At 47.1% G+C, this 16,975-nt stretch overlaps 1 protein-coding gene across 5 annotated transcripts in view; it reads left to right on the forward strand.

Moving 5' to 3' along the window:
• The window catches only part of PROM2 (prominin 2), a 239,050-nt gene that overhangs the window by 132,430 nt on the left and 89,645 nt on the right, over positions 1-16,975 (forward strand). For all 5 annotated transcript variants that reach the window (XM_073653665.1, XM_073653664.1, XM_073653667.1 and 2 more), the window contains 5 exons: positions 8,923-8,986; positions 9,086-9,245; positions 13,610-13,762; positions 15,990-16,113; positions 16,196-16,287. In XM_073653665.1, coding sequence (XP_073509766.1) covers positions 8,923-8,986; positions 9,086-9,245; positions 13,610-13,762; positions 15,990-16,113; positions 16,196-16,287 — 593 coding nt within the window. The remainder of the gene's footprint in view (positions 1-8,922; positions 8,987-9,085; positions 9,246-13,609; positions 13,763-15,989; positions 16,114-16,195; positions 16,288-16,975) is intronic.

Genomic DNA, 16,975 nt, shown 5'->3' on the forward strand with positions numbered 1-16,975 from the left:
CTTACGGGGCCTATGTGTCTCCTGGCTCTGTTACGTATCAGCACTTTAGCGATCCTGGGACTTGTAGTTCCCCAGGGATTCCGGTTATATCTTACTGGGTCATAGAGATCCCGGTAAACTTCGGACCCGGTGTCCGGTAACTTCTTCAGGGTGAGCCAGTTAAGCTCCTCTGCCCCCTATGTACTAACTCTCCACTCGCCTTCGGCCTACTTGGGCCCTCACTAGGCTACTCACACTAACGGCAGCTTGCCGCGCTTCACCGATCTTATGGCGCCGACACACCTAAAGCTCACCACTCTGAGTTACGCTGAGTCTTGGTCTGGATAAGCTCCACTGCAGGATAGCAATTGCAGGAGCTGGAACAGGCTTTTGTCATCTGAGGTAACTCTTCTCAGACTGTACTGGACTCACTGCTAAACCAGACTGAACTCGACTCTGACTCCAGAATAGACTAACTGTCGTCTCCAGACTAACTGCCACCTGGCTCCACCTTCCCTATTTATCTATCCCTAACGGGCTCCCTCTGGTGGTCTGAGGTGGAAGGTGGAGATGTGTGAATGGTTATGGGGGCCTCTTGTGGAGGAATCCTTCAATACACCCTTCTAGGATCTGTGATACCAAGCGCAGCTGGGCGTCACAGATGATATAGTAACTGCAGGGGCGGACACAGACTGTAGTGGGCCCCTGTGCAAGAAATTTTTTGGGGCCCCCCCCCTGCGCTTCATAAGGCAACAAAGTTATGTAAACATAACCCCCCCATGTGCAGCTCTCATCCCCCCCATGTGCAGCTCACCCCCCCGATGCATCTCTCATCCCCCCCGTGCATCTCTCACCCCCCCATGTGCATCTCTCACCCCCCCATGTGCATCTCTCACCCCCCCATGTGCATCTCTCACCCCCCCATGTGCATCTCTCATCCCCCCCATGTGCATCTCTCATCCCCCCCATGTGCATCTCTCATCCCCCCCATGTGCATCTCTCACCCCCCCATGTGCATCTCTCATCCCCCATGTGCATCTCTCATCCCCCCCATGTGCATCTCTCATCCCCCCCATGTGCATCTCTCACCCCCCCCATGTGCATCTCTCATCCCCCCCATGTGCATCTCTCATCCCCCCCATGTGCATCTCTCATCCCCCCCATGTGCATCTCTCATCCCCCCCATGTGCATCTCTCACCCCCCCCATGTGCATCTCTCATCCCCCCCATGTGCATCTCTCATCCCCCCCATGTGCATCTCTCATCCCCCCCATGTGCATCTCTCATCCCCCCCATGTGCATCTCTCATCCCCCCCATGTGCATCTCTCATCCCCCCCACTCCTAGTTAATTAATTGTATTTAAGAAAAATAAAACTTGTTATACTTACCCCCATGCGATCCCTGCAGAATCCTGGCACTCGTCCATGTCGCTGCCACCAGGTTCTCCTGACGTTTGGCCATGTGACGGTGCCACATACATAGCCAACAGCTTTTGTTTTGGCCAAAAGATTTTTAAAGCCGCCACCACGATAAGGTAGACTCTTCTGGCCGGGCCCTACTCTAACCTATTAAAATTTTCTTAAAATATCCAATACTCTTTTTAGATATATTTTTATTTAGTTTTCTTTAAGGGAATGTGTCATATACATTTTTTTTTAAAATGACCAATAATACCACATACAGGGAATACCGCCACACCATCACCAGACCACATATTACCACAACATAGTGACCGAATAATACCACACAGAAGGGAGAAAAACTGCCACACCATGACCAGACCACATATTACCACCACATTACTAATATTACCACCACATTACTAATATTACCATAAGTGTCATTATACACGGGAGCTCTATACATGGTATGTATAATGTAAGTGTCCAGGTAATCTAGTGATCACCAGTGACATTATACACAGGAGCTCTGTATATAGTGTCAGTGTACAGGTAATACAGTGATCACCAGTGACATTATACACAGGAGCTCTGTATATAGTGTACAGGTAATACTGTGATCACCAGTGACATTATACACAGGAGCCCGGTACATAGTATATAGTGTAAGTGTACATGTAATGCACTGACTCACTGGTGACGTCTCTAGGTGAAGTCCTTCAGCTACGCTTTTCTCCTTCATCCAGCACAGACCGCCATCACGTCTTCCAGCCAGGACTCGTCTCTGCATAAAATAACACAGTTATCTAGAGCACATTCCCCAACTTCTACATTACGCAGCTGAATACAGACGTGCATCCACCATCAATATATGGTTAGTTATTATGCAACCTACCATTCCAAATATAAATTGTAATCCACCACGATGCCCCCATTAACTGTAAATAGGCACTTAATATATAATTTAATTAGAACTTCTACTCTATACTTCCTGCTCCCCGCATTCATTATTTACATGCACCCCCTGCCCCAATTCATTATATCATGTCCGTGCTCTCCCCACCCCATCGTCATTTATCATTTACTCTCCCCCACCCCACATTCATTATGTGCAGCTCATTATCCCCCTACTCCTAATTCCCCGATGTGCAGCTCATTTTCTCCCAATTCCCCCATGTGCAGCTCTCACCCCCCCATGAGCAGCTCTCACCACCCCCCCATGTGCACATCTCTCATCCTCATCCCCCTCCCCCACATGTGCCCCTCTCTCATCCTCATCCCCCTCCCCCACATGTGCCCCTCTCTCATCCCCCTCCCCCACATGTGCCCCTCTCTCATCCCCCCATGTGCATCTCTCATCCCCCCACATGTGCACATCTCTCATCCCCCTCCCCCACATGTGCACATCTCTCATCCCCCTCCCCCACATGCATCTCTTATCTCCCCCCCATGTGCATCTCTTATCCCCCTCCCCATGTGCATCTCATCTCTCCCCCATGTGCATCTCTTATCCCCCTCCCCCATGTGCATCTCTTATCCCCCTCCCCCATGTGCATCTCTTATCCCCCTCCCCCCATGTGCATCTCTTATCCCCCTCCCCCATGTGCATCTCTTATCCCCCTCCCCCATGTGCATCTCTTATCCCCCTCCCCCATGTGCATCTCTTATCCCCCTCCCCCATGTGCATCTCTTATCTCCCCCCATGTGCATCTCTTATCTCCCCCCCATGTGCATCTCTTATCCCCCCCCACATGTGCATCTCTTATCTACCCCCCATGTGCATCTCTTATCTCCCCCCCATGTGCATCTCTTATCCCCCCCCACATGTGCACCTCTCTCATCCCCCCCACCCCATGTGCATCTTTTATCATCTCCCCCCCCACGTGCACCTCTCTCATCCCCCTCCCCCCACGTGCACCTCTCTCATCCCCCTCCCCCCACATGTGCACCTCTCTCATCCCCCTCCCCCCACATGTGCACCTCTCTCATCCCCCCCACCCCATGTGCATCTTTTATCATCTCCCCCCCCCCCATGTGCATCTCTTATCTCACACACACACACCTCCCATTCCCCCCACTCCTAGTAAATTGTATTTTGAAAAAAACAAAACTTGTTATATTTACCCCCATGCGATCCCTGCAGAATCCTGGCACTCGTCCAAATCGCTGACACCAGGTTCTCCTGACTTCCGGCCATGTGACGGCACCGTCACATGACCGGAAGTCAGGGGAATCATGAAGGCGCAGCGCTGAGATGTCCCGGACCGGCGCTTAGCATGGGGCCGGGGGCCCCATGAGGAGAGAGACTCACAAGAGGGGGCCCCCAACGGGGCTCCAAGGGGGCCCCTACCGGCTGGGCCCCACACTGGAGTCAGGGCAGACATGCCCTGATGGCGGCCCTGCTGGAGCCTGGAGGGGCCCCCTCTCCCTCGGGGCCCCCGTTCAATGAACGGGCTGCACGGGCGGTAGTTCCGCCCCTGAGTAACTGACCCAATCTGGCAGGAGGACATGCAGAGCGAGGACAGCAGCACACAGAGGGAGGGAGGCAGAGCAGGAAGAAGCAGTGTGGTGTCCACAGACAAAAGGCCGGCAACAGTTCTCCGTAAAACCAACATGACGGAACGTGCCAGTACAACTCTTAGGTCTTCCCGAGTCTGGTTGTTTTTTAAAGACTCTGCCGATAACCCCAAAAAGGCCATTTGCACCACCTGCCAGGCCAGCATCAGCAGGGGTAGCAAAACTACCAGCCTGACCACCACCAACATGATCAGGCACATGGCAGCAAAGCACCTGACTTTGTGGGCCGAACCCCAGGGTCCAGGAACAGTGTCTGCGGGTGACACCCTGCTTCTTCTGCTGTTGTACATGCAAGCCAATCCCCTGTCCATGGTGCATGCGAAGACACCTCCTGTCCTGTACCTGTCGTTGCACACTCTCAACTATCACCATCAGCAAGCACGTCCTTGTCCCAGCACAAAGTTCAGTTGTCCATACCCCAGTCCTTGGAACGCAAATGTGGCGCCCCTGAGGGTTCGGTCGCCACAGACTTATTGCATCTCACCCAGAGGTGTGGTATCTCACTCTCAGGTAAGGAAGGAGTATGGCTCAGGACCCTAACACTACATCCACTACACCACATTTCCGGGTGACAGGGCGACAATGCTTCTACTGGAGAGCACAACTGTCCCTGATCCCTGGCTGGAGTGGATGGAACCACCTAGAGAGGGGGAACCAGGTAGCGGATGGGTGGAGGACGTAGATCCTGGGAGCACTGAGTAGGAGGTATAAAAGGAAGGAACCATCTTGGTTCAGGGAGAGAGTGGAGTTGGTGTTTGGGAGGAGAAGTGACAGGAGCAGGGGCTCTGTACGAGCTATGCTCCACAGGCAGGCCTAGTCAAGAGGCCTGAGCCTGAAGGAGAAAGGAGAGGAAAGAGGGAGCAGGGAGGCTATAGGACAGGAACCGAAGGGACCCCAGGGGTACGGGCCGTGCAGCTGCCACCCGTACACCCGCCGCTGCCAGGAGGGGGGGGGGTCAGGCCAGAAGAAGGGAACCGGATCCCTCAACCAGCAGAGACTACAGGGCTCAACTGGGAACCGGAGGCTGCAGCACTTTAAGTACAGCAGGCCGCCCACACCAACCACCAGGAAGGTAGCCACATAGGGCCCGGGGACGGAACACACGTCGCCCGCCAAGGCCCGAGGACACTGGACAGAGGTGCCGCTAGGTGTGAGGTACAAGGAGAGAGGCCAGAGAAAGGTACACAGAACGGAGTCCTGATAAGTGCTCTGGAGATATCTGAGGGTGGACTGAGCCCCTCACTGAGTACGCACAGCACGATGTGGGAAGTTATGATCTGCAGTATAACTTGGAAACTAACAACCGTGAGTAAAGACCCTGGGACTGCATCATCTTGTCTCCGTGTTTCTTACCGCGCCAGCACTCACTGCACTGGGACGCCCCGCACAACCACCATCATTCACCTGCGCTGCCCTGAAGCTACACTCTTCCTGTGGGGAGTTATACTACACTTGCTGCACATACCACCAGCTTCAGTGGACTGCTCCGCAGCGGCGGTTCTCCATAACCGCAATCCACAGGTGGCGTAGTCGGACTATATAACCTATACACATAGACTGCCACTGGTTTGACTACCCTGGGTCACGGACCGGGTCGCCGCCACGGTGACTACAACCCCCAGCATTTACAAGGCCCGGCTCCGGGTACCCCCACGGCCCAGGGGGTGCATCACAAACGCAAATACACAACCAATTCCCCACAGGCCACACTACTAAATTCCCACATTTCGCGACTGCTTGTGCTTGAAATGTTGCCTTTTAAGCTCGTGGAGACGGAAGCTTTCCTCAACCTGATGGTGGCGGCCGTCCCTCAGTACTTGGTCGCCAGCCACCACTATTTCTCATGCCATCAACAATGCAGTTACTAGGAAAGTCCACCTAACCACGGACACGTGGACAAGTTCTTGTGGGCAGGGACGGTACATCTCACTGACGGCACACTGGGTTACCATAGTGGAAGCCGGGACCCAATCGAACCTTGGGACGGAACACGTCCTCCTGACGCCAATGATTGCAGGCCCTAGGTCAATCAGGGTTGCCCCCACGGTCTACAGCTTCTGCACCTCATCCTCCTCAGCCTCCTCTTCCTCTTCAGCCTCCATCTCCGAAATGACCACATCAGTCACAAGCTGGAAGCACTTCAGCACTGGCTCAGCCAAGTGGCAACAGACTGTGCTGAAGCTAGGTGACAAACCGCACTATGCTGAAGAGTTGTCGACTGCTCTGAAAGAGCAGGCAGATCTGTGGCTGACACCGCTGAACCTAAAGCCATGCCTGGCCCATGAGCATGGTCAGTCGTCCTCTTGGTGAGGACACGGAAGTCTTGCCTGTTAGCAGTCTGGCACGCATAGCTGAGTTTATGTTACGCTACCTTTCCCGTGATCCTTGCGTTCTCAAAATTTTGGGTGACAGTCATTACTGGTTGGTGACACTTCTAGACCCACACTACAAGGAGAACTTTATATCTCTTATTCTTGAGGCGGACAGGTCTACAAAAATAGGGCAGTACCAGAAGGTCCTTGTTGCGGAACTATTAAAAAAATTCCCGTCTGAAAATGCCTTCGGCAGAGGTCACAGTTCGTTGGACAACCAAGGAGTACAAGCGAGAGAAACACAACTCCAATCCAGCAGGCAGGGGAACACTGTCAAAGTTCTGGGTTTTCTCAGCCCCTCCCATCGCACAGGCCCTGAGGCGCGGGGTACTCTCACAAGGAGTGCAAAGTTTGGGAAGATGCTGAGGGAGAGTACCTTGCTGATCGTGCCAACATCCTCCGTGATTCCTCTGTGCCTTATAATTATTGGGTATCCAATCTGGACACGTGGAATGAGCTGGCTCTCTATGCCTTGGAGGTCCTGGCTTGCCCTGCCGCCAGCGTTTTATCAGAGCGGGTTTTTAGTGCCACTGATGGAATTATAACTGATAAGCGCATCCGGCTGTCTACTGAAAATGTTGATTGGCTGACTCTTATAAAAATGAACAAGGGCTGGATTGGGCCAGACTTCTCAATACCACCAAATGATAGCAGCGTAACATAAACTCAAATCCAGTGTCTTTTTTTGGGAGGTGTATTCCCATGCACCTTTTCACACCCACACATGGGTATACGCTTCCTGATTTTGGCTATTTGCTCTTGTCCTCCTCCTTCTCCTCATCCTCATCCTCCACCACTATATCACCAGGGTGACCGTGGTCCGTGATGCAACACCCACATAATTTTTTTAAAGGGTGTTCATGATGCCCGTAAAAAAAATGTTTTACACAGTATGTTCATGTATAGCCCCCAGGGGTAAATGTTTGTCAGCCCATACACTTAGTGCATGGGCAGTATAAGTATAGGAGACCTGCTCCTTTCTAATGGGAACTTTTTTTATGAGGCCCTCCTTCACGTCTTTGTGGTGCACTGGAGTGCCTCCCAATTTTGGCAGCTCTTGCATTCACTGCATAGGCCAACACTATGGGAGACCCACTTCCTAATAATGGGAACATTTTTTTATGAGGCCCTCTACGTCTCTTCCAAGGGGCATTGGAGTGCCTCACAATTTTTGGAAGCCCTTGCATTCACTGCATAGGCCAACACTATGGGAGACCCACTTCCTAATAATGGGAACATTTTTTCATGAGGCCCTCTACGTCTCTTTCAAGGGGCATTGGAGTGCCTCCAAATTTTTGGCAACCCTTGCATTCACTGCATAGGCAAACACAATGGGAGACCCACTTCCTAATAATGGGAACATTTTTTTTCAGGAGGCCCTCCTCTACGTCTCTTCCAAGGGGCATTGGAGTAGGTCCAAATTTTTGGCAGCCCTTGCATTCACTGCATAGGCAAACAGTATGTGAGACCCACTTCCTAATAATGGGAACATTGTTTTTAGGAGGCCCTCCTCTATGTCTTTTCAAAGGGGTATTGGGGTGCGTCCAAATTTTCAAAGGGGTATTGGGGTGCGTCCACATTTTGGGCAGACGTGCCACTCACTGCATACACAATAACAGTATAGGAGACCCACTCTTTAGTATTGGGAACAACAAAGCATAGCCGGCTGATGACTCTCTAACAATAGCGAGGTCCGACTGCTGGCCCTTTAAGAATAGTAAAGGCCACCTGATGTCCCTATAAAAATAGGCTTTGTGACTTTCAGAGTCCCTCCTTCATAAATGAAACAGGATGTGTCTGATCATGTCTCACACACCACATGGCCAGATAAGTTTGTAAAATGTTAAAATGACATTCCTCGGTGAATGCATTTGTCACGGTTGAAAGCAATGCAAAAGTGCAAAAATGCATCAAAAACGCTACGTGTGAACATAGCCAAGGTGTGGAGGAGTATTTTTGTTATTGGTTATTTATTTTGCCTTATATACAAGTCATTACCCTGGAAAGGATGTTCCTTAACATATTTCCCAGGAAAATCTATTTTGGTTTCGTTTTTGTATGTTTTACTGTAAGTCCGTAAAAATAGCGTAATACCTCTGACAACGTTGTTGACAGCAGTGACCTGACCTGGGAGTCAGAAATGCTTCCAGGGGTCTTCCCCATGCTGTTCCCATGTTATTTGAGCACTGTTCCCATCAATTTGGGCAATTTTTAGGCCCTCTGCAGACCGCCGGGGGGGAGCCGCCTGAAAAATGTTCGAGTTTCCCATAGACTTACATTGGGCTCGGGTCGCGCACCCGAGCATTCCAATTTGCTCCACCTGAGCATCAAGCACCCGAGGATTTTAGTGCTCGCCCATCACTAATAAAGATTTCTTGAAAATTTGTTTTATAATTTTTATCTTTCCTTTTATTATTGTGGTGGCTTCGCATGATGTTGCTCCTCATGGCTGTCTTACTGCTGTTCTGCCTTCATTGCTTGTGTCAATCTGTCATTCCCTTTCTTTCATCTTCCTTGCAGGCCCTGACTGCTTCCCTCCACCCTCCTCCTCAATAACTTTTAGTCATTAGTTCCCATTCTCTTATCCTCGCAGGCACTTCAAGCACTCAACGATATGCCAGAACTCGTGAACAAACAGATTTCCAAAAGTATTAGTGGTGAGTTGTAAATCCAAAAGGAAAGGGGATCTCACGTTTTTCTGTAAGGTAAAGTATCCTAAAATCTTCTTCCCCATTTTATGTTTTGTCTAATTCCAGATATCACATTTGCTTTGAATAAAATAGAGCAAGAAATTATATCCTATGCAGGCAAAATCCCGATTCTCCGATATATTGATCCTATAGATAAAGCAGTACTTAACTTAGAACAAAAGACCAACACCTATGGCCAGGAAGTTGAACGCTACGAATACTACCGGTAAATATCTATACATTTTATATACATGAAAAGATAAGTTAACCTAATTGAAAGGGGCTAGACATACACTAATAATATGACATGTCAATATTAATAATAGAAAGGCCATTGATTATGGTGTAGTCAATTTCTATTGAAATTAATTAGTAAATGAGAAGACAGTGGATGGACATCCAAATTTTCCATATTTCATTAGATGAAAAGTCATACTTGCCCTAATAACTAAAGTTCTAACCAATATAAATAATATATCAAGCCAAGTAGACGCCAATATTAAGTGGAGGTATTTTGGCCACTGCCCTCTTTAAAGGGAATCTGTCGGCAGGATTTCATCCCCAAACTACTTATTTGCATGTAGCTTTTTCAAAGACAAGTCCAGTGATACCTTTACATGGTCAATCGGTTCCTCCATTACTGAGAAATCAGCGTTTGAATCAATATGTAAATAAGGCTGAAGACCTATTTGTAGATCTAAAGCCACTGTCACTCCAGCTCTATTTCCCGCACAGTGTCGACTCCTCCTGCTGCTTTACTGATAGCCTCTATGCTGTGTAACTTCAGCGGCGCTGGACAGTGAATAGAGCTGGAGTGACGGGTGTTTCAGATCTACCATTCAGTTTCCATAGCAATTCAAATGCTGATTTCTCAGTAATGGAGGAATGGACTGCCCATTTAAAGCTATTTCTGGACTTGTCGTTGAAAAAGCTACATGCACATATAAATATACCACAAAAAGAACCAGACTTTGATATAAATCATGCTAACTCCATTATTAAGCATTTTACTTAGAAAAACAGAGTAATTACACATGCAGCATTTTTTGTGAAAAAGTATAAATCCATTTATTTTACATATATGCTGACAAACAATTAAAAACAGTTATTTAGCAGACAGTGAGCCATAGTAAATGATGAACCGATCAATTGGGGTGGTTTGCAGGTTTACAAGTATATATCCTGAGTGGCATTAACATCAATCAAATCACATTGCAGTAAACAGTTTAACACCAGTCTTTTTAGTAATCAGAAGGGCTTTATCTTCCCCTCTCCACGGGAGGTAGCAAACAGCAGGCAGAGAAAAAAACAAAAAAAAAAACCCCCCAAAAAAACACAAGTCACAGTTTAACAGCACACCATTATATATATATATATCTCAGTCTATGCCTCAAGTGCAATCATAAATGCAGGCTGCAAACTATCAGTGCTCATGTACCCAGTGCACAGTTACCCTGTGCTGAAATCTCAAACCCCAGTTAGTGTCACCTCACTGAATCAAGCAAGAATATCTCATTTTGCGGTGTTAGCAGTGTCAAATCATGTGTTACATGCTATTACCAGTCAGGAAAGCTGTTAGGACCCACTTACCACGTGACCCCTGGCCCCAATGCGCATTTCGCACTAGCTTCCTCAAGGGGGCGTGGCTACAGGCTCAGCCAATCACTCTTTTATGTCGGGCTAAGAGATCACGTGCTTCAATCTGTCCAATGCCGATCAGAAGGCGGCGCATGCATTCAGCCCCTCCTACCCTCCCCCCACCGTCCATCGCTCCTCAAGCACGCATATCTGGACATCAGGATTAAGTCACCTGTGTCAAGCATGGATACTGACAGCGATGGACTGTGCACATATAAATAGTTTGGGGTGTGAAATCCTGCTGACAGATTCATTTTAATGAAGATTATCTAATACCATAAGTTTTAAATAACTTACTAACCACCAGTTAGAATAAATATATATATACAAGCCAAAGGCATGGATCAACCACGAGGTATCATTTGTACATCCACTACCATACTGAGAACAACTTATTCCTCTTTCCAATAAAGAGGCCATCACAATAGGAAATAGAAAATATCAATAAAAATGGGAGGGCAGTGGCAGGAAGCAGGCTATAGCCTTATGTCCAGTGCTTATTGTCAAACCAAACAGCCCATGGCACCTCGTTTTACAGCTGTGGTCAAAAGTTTACATACCCCGGCAGAATTTTTGCTTTCTTGGCCTTGTTTCAGAGAATATGAATGATAACAAAAAAACTTTTTCTCCACTCATGGTTATTGGTTGGATGAAGCCATTTATTGTCAAACTACTGTGTTTTCTCTTTTTAAATCTTAATGACAACTAAAACATCCAAATGACCCTGATCAAAAGTTCACATACCCTGGTAATTTTGGCCTGATAACATGCACAGAATTTGACTCAAATGGGTTTGAATGGCTACTAAAGGTAACATCCTCACCTGTGACCTGTTTGCTTGTAATCAGTGTATGTGCATAAAAGCTGAGTGAGTTTCTAGGATCCAGACAGACTCTTGCATCTTTCATCCAGCCACTGACGTTTCTGGATTGTGAGTCATGGGGAAAGCTAAATAACACAAAGCTGTATAACACAGTAAAGGGATACAAAAAGATATCCAAGGAATTGATAATGCCATTCAGCAGCGTTCAAACTGTGATTAACAAATGGAAATTCAGGGGCTCTGTAAAAACCAAACCACGGTCAGGTAGACCAGCAAAAATTTCGGCCACAACTGCCAGGAAAATTGTTTGGGATGCAAAGAAAAACCCACAAATTACATCAGCTGAAATTCAGGACTCTCTGAAAACTAGCGGTGTGGCTGTTTCAAGATGCACAATAAGGAGGCACTTGAAGAAAAATGGGCTGCATGGACGAGTCGCCTGAAGAAAGCCATTACTGCGCAAATGCCACAAAGTATCTCGCCTACTATACGCCAAACAGAGACAAGCCTCAAAACTTCTGGAACAAGGTAATTTGGAGTGATGAGATCAAAATTGAACTTTTTGGCAACAACCATAAAAGTTAGATTTGGAGAGAGGTCAACAAGGCCTGTGATGAAAGGAACACTATTCCTACTGTAAAGCACGGAGGTGGAACGCTGATGTTTTTGAGATATGTGAGCTACAAAGGCACAGGAAACTTGCTAAAAGTTGAAGGAAAGATGAATGTAGTACGTTATCAGCAAATAATGGAGGCAAATTTGCACTCATCAGCCCGGAAGCTGCACATGGGACGTACTTGGACAACATGACAACGATCCAAAACACAAGGCCAAGTCGACCTGTCATTGGCTACAGCAGAACAAAGTGAAGGTTCTGGAGTGGCCATCTCAGTCTACTGACCTCAATTATCATTGAGCCACTCTGGGGAGATCTCAAGCGCGCAGTTCATGCTAGACAGCCCAGGAATTTACAGGAACTGGAGTTTTTTTGCCAAGAAGAATGGGCAGCTTTACCATCTAAGAAAATAAAGAACCTCATCCACATCTACCACAAAAGACTTCAAGCTGTCATTGATGTTAGAGAGTGCAATACACGGTATTAAGAACTGGGGTATGGAAACTTTTGATCTGGGTCATTTGGATGTTTTTGGTTGTCATTAAGATTTAAAAAGAGAAAACACAGTAGTTTGACAATAAATGGCTTCACCCAACCAATAACCATGAGTGTTTTGTTATCATTCATATTCTCTGAAACAAGGCCAAGAAAGCAAAAATTCTGCCGGGGTATGTAAACTTTTGAGCACAACTGTATACACAACTCAGTGGGTCATTTCGATTTATTCATCTAATGACCCAACATTACTAGGCTGAAAAATCGTCTCAACCACAGCAAGTGCAGTGACATAGATGACCCAATCATTGCAAATTGCTACCCTAAACCTATATTGCCCAACAACCAAAGGAATGAACTTTTAGTGGAAAAATGTATCACCAAAACCTCCAGATAACCTAAGGAAAGGTCACCAGACAAGATGACTATAATCCCATAATGACTATAATCCTTAATGTCCAGGATTCGTTGATTCCAATGAGATGGGACTGTAACCGTGTATTCACTTCTTCATATATACCTAGAACTAGTGAGAGTGGGAATGGCTTCACATGTTGGACCTAATTGATATGTCCTAAAAGTATGTTTTGAGTTTATTCAAGGTACGCTCAACTCACAGAAACACAAAAAGATGCTAGCTGGTCTATTGGCTTCCGAAGAAATTTGGCCCCAAGTTTCTCTAACTAGCCTGCTCCTATGAATGCTACTAATTATCACATAGGATGGGGAAATGTAAGCCCATATTAATTAGGGTGGATCACTTTGTTAGTGGCATATCCATAACGGGCGCAGAGGCTGCAATAACACTGGTGCCCAAGAGGACACAAAGTTTCTTCGGTGCCTTTATATCTCTATGTTCTGCACTGCCCCCTTATTACTTTTAAATAGAGAACATGAATGGCACAAACTTGATATATAGATATTTTTCGCTAAGATACATGATTTGTTTTTGAGAAGTTTCCCAACCTCCATATGTCCATCCTAATATTCTACATTTCCACCATTTCTGAATCTACAGGTGGGTAATAGGAGTTGTTCTGTGCTGTGTCCTTCTCCTGATAGCTGTCTGCACTGTGCTGGGGTTACTTTTTGGACTTTGGGGCCTCTACCTATTGCGGGATCCTCTTAACAGCAGACGGCGGAAAAGGGACGCAGTTGGATTCCTCTTAAGGTGAGTCATTTAGGATTAAACTTAAAGAGGACCTGTCACCAGGCGAAAAGTGGCCATTTTTTGTTTTTATTTTATTCCAGCTGCTTCCCTGAGAATATTTTTTTTGCAAATACACCATACAGTTACAGAGATATAAGCCTTTTTATTTTGTGTTAATATACATGGTCTTTAACAAGAAGTGCATTTCTCACAGGGTAATATTGCAGAGCAGTCTAAAGACACTGCCCCAGAGGATTCTGTAAGACATGCCTACTTGTGAACATCATAACATTTTGCATTGAATGAAAGGGGCTAGACATACACTAATAATATGACATGTCAATATTAATAATAGAAAGGCCATTGATTATGGTGTAGTCAATTTCTATTGAAATTACTTAGTAAATGAGAAGACACGTGCAGATTTGAAGCAGATAAGACAGGGATTTTATCAAAACTACAGCAAACAGCCCAGTAAGTGATACATCACTGGAATCAAGGTGTCTGCCTCTACATCATTCTCCTCTCAGATGGGGTAGCAAAAACCTTGTGACTGATTCCTTTTAAATATTGTACTGTGACTATTTTTGCAATGTGCAGACAGATATTTCTATCTAAAGTGGTGGCATATCCTTAGGATGTTTCATCATTTTATGATGAGTGGTTATCAGTAATTATCCAAACTTGGGGACCTTTACTGTTCTTGAGAATAAAGGGCCACAATGCTGACTTAGCGATGCGTCCCCTTCACTATTTTTCCAAGCTCAAAGTCACACCGGCCTCCCAGTGTACATGAAGCTGGATCATGACCTTATTAAACATGGCCCTGTGTAACACCGGCATCCCTAGATGCCTCACCTCCTCCCTCCCGACAGGAACGCTGACTTACTCACCGCCCAGGCCGCCCTGTCGTGTCCCCTGCTCCAGCTTCCATGTCTCAGTCTCGGTGTGTGCCGCACTGCTCCCCTGGTGGCGTGTTATGGCGCATGCGCACACACCCCCGGTCTCTAACAGAGATATAGGATTATGCGCTATTTGTCCCCAGCCAATAGCTTGGAGGCATTTAGTACTTAAGGCATCTCCTCCACCTGTAGGGAGGTGCCTAAGCAACAATTGAGTTTTGGCAGTCTGCAAGCCAGTTCTTGGACCTGTTCTAGTCTGATCTGTATCTCTATTTTGAACCTGAAATCACACCTTTGCGGTACCTGAGCCTGAAACCGCTCCGATGGTACCTGAACCTGAAACTGCTCCAGCAGTGCGTGAAACTGAAACCACACGTGCGGTACCTGAGCCTGAAACCACTTCAGCAGTACATGAACCGGTACCTGTGCTTACTACCCTGTCCCGTCTGTATTAGCACTACTATCTGTTCCACTAGTATTAGGTCCCACCTTGGACTCTGAGTATGTGTCTACTGTCCTGACCCTTGGGGTCAGCTGCCACGGTACTGAGATCTGTCCTGGAGTAGCACCTGGCATCCACCTGTGACAAAAGTCTAACCACACCATCAGGGGCTCTACTGAAAACCCAGGTGGTCACCTAGTTATACCCTTTCAGGCTCTCCCCGGTCCATTGTGCAGTCGGTCCACAATCCACGATCCACATGTCTTACACCCTTCTCACCCGGGCGAAAGGGAATGTCCCCGTGTGGAGTAATGTTAGAAGGCTATGTAACACTAAATTAGCGCTGTGGCCTCTTTGTTAAAGGGGTTATCTGTGACTTTTTTATATGATGCTAATCACTTATCAGCAGGTAGAGCCAGCTACCTGCCTGCACTGGCTTTTGACAAACTTTCCGGATTCAGAATGGTCACGGGCTGCCCCTGATGGCTAGTCACCTGCTTCCTGTGACATCATATCGGCAAAGCAGTTCTTTCTCTTTCCACCCTGCTTTCTCAATGGGGCGACACTGCTGATATCATGTTGATTGACGGCCGGCTCCCCGCTTCAATAGGGTCAGCCAGCTGTCAATCAACAAGAAATCAGCAGTGACGCCCTGCCAACAGAGCAGAGCTGAAGAGAAGGAACTGCTCTGTCGATGTGACTTCATAGGAGGCAAGAGAATCACTGCCAGGTGTGGTTCATCATTGCTCTGAGCTGGTAGAGTTTGGCACAGGGCAAAACAGGCAGGCAGTTAGCACCTGCCTTCCAATACGTGCTGAGCCCCATAGAAAATAAAAAAGTCCCGGATAACCCCTTTAAATGTGATTTATACATAGATAAATGGTAACGTATGCTTATTTTGCAGTGAGGTGTATCTCTCCCTTCTGTTCTCCTGGTTGGTCATCCTTTTTGTGTTCATCACTTTCCTTATTGGAGGAAATGTACAGACTCTTGTGTGCAATCACTGGGAAAATGGGGATATTTATAGGGTAAGTAAATGAAATAATTAAATAACAACATGAGCATGTAATAATTACTAAACTATGTGCCCCCTTGTGTAATTATTTTCAGTTTCTGGATGACCCACATAATCTACCTCAGAACGTCAACTTGAAAAGACAACTTGGGCTCAGAGAAAATTCCAATTTCACTGACTTGTATAAGTGAGTATCAAGAACAAGTTTTTCCATATGGGGTTGTGAATTCTTATTAGTGATGAGCGAGCATGCTCGCTACTGCTCGGTGCTCGCCTGAGCATCTCACTGCTCGACATGCTCGGCGCTCGCTGAGAATTTCCGGGGCTACTTTGCGGGAGCTCGGGTCCCCTCCCTGCATGTTTGGCGCTCTTTACAGAGCCAATGAACATGCAGGGATTGCCTGCAACTCACTGTAATGCCGTTGCCATGTTGGTTGTGGAATTACAGTGATTGGCTGGCCGCACAGCGTCATCAGGTCTTTATCAGACCTGGCGCCGCCATGCTCGTCACAGTCACTCCGGAATCAGACAGTGTAGGGAGAGCTGCTGCTGAGCTAGGGAGAGATTTGCTTGTTTCTAGTTAGAGTAGGTGTACCAAACTATATTAGAGACACATATCCATCTCAACAAACAGTCCTTCTGAGGACTAAATCATCTGCAGAGATATCAGGCAGGCAGTGTATATAGGCAGGCAGGGTATATAGCAGACTGCAGTGCACATAGCACACGAGGCTCCATTCCAGTTTTGTCTGCTGCTACTGCTGTTAGATATTTCTAGAAATAGGCCCAGGTCTCAGGGGCCAGGAATAATTTTTTTTGGATCTTAATCCTCATTATTGCTTAAAAAGCAATCCAGGAACACCGTTGTTCTGCAC

The sequence above is a fragment of the Phyllobates terribilis genome, unplaced genomic scaffold (genome assembly GCF_046119375.1).
Source record: "Phyllobates terribilis strain yellow unplaced genomic scaffold, ASM4611937v1 Scaffold_11__3_contigs__length_659146591, whole genome shotgun sequence".
NCBI lineage: Eukaryota > Metazoa > Chordata > Amphibia > Anura > Dendrobatidae > Phyllobates > Phyllobates terribilis.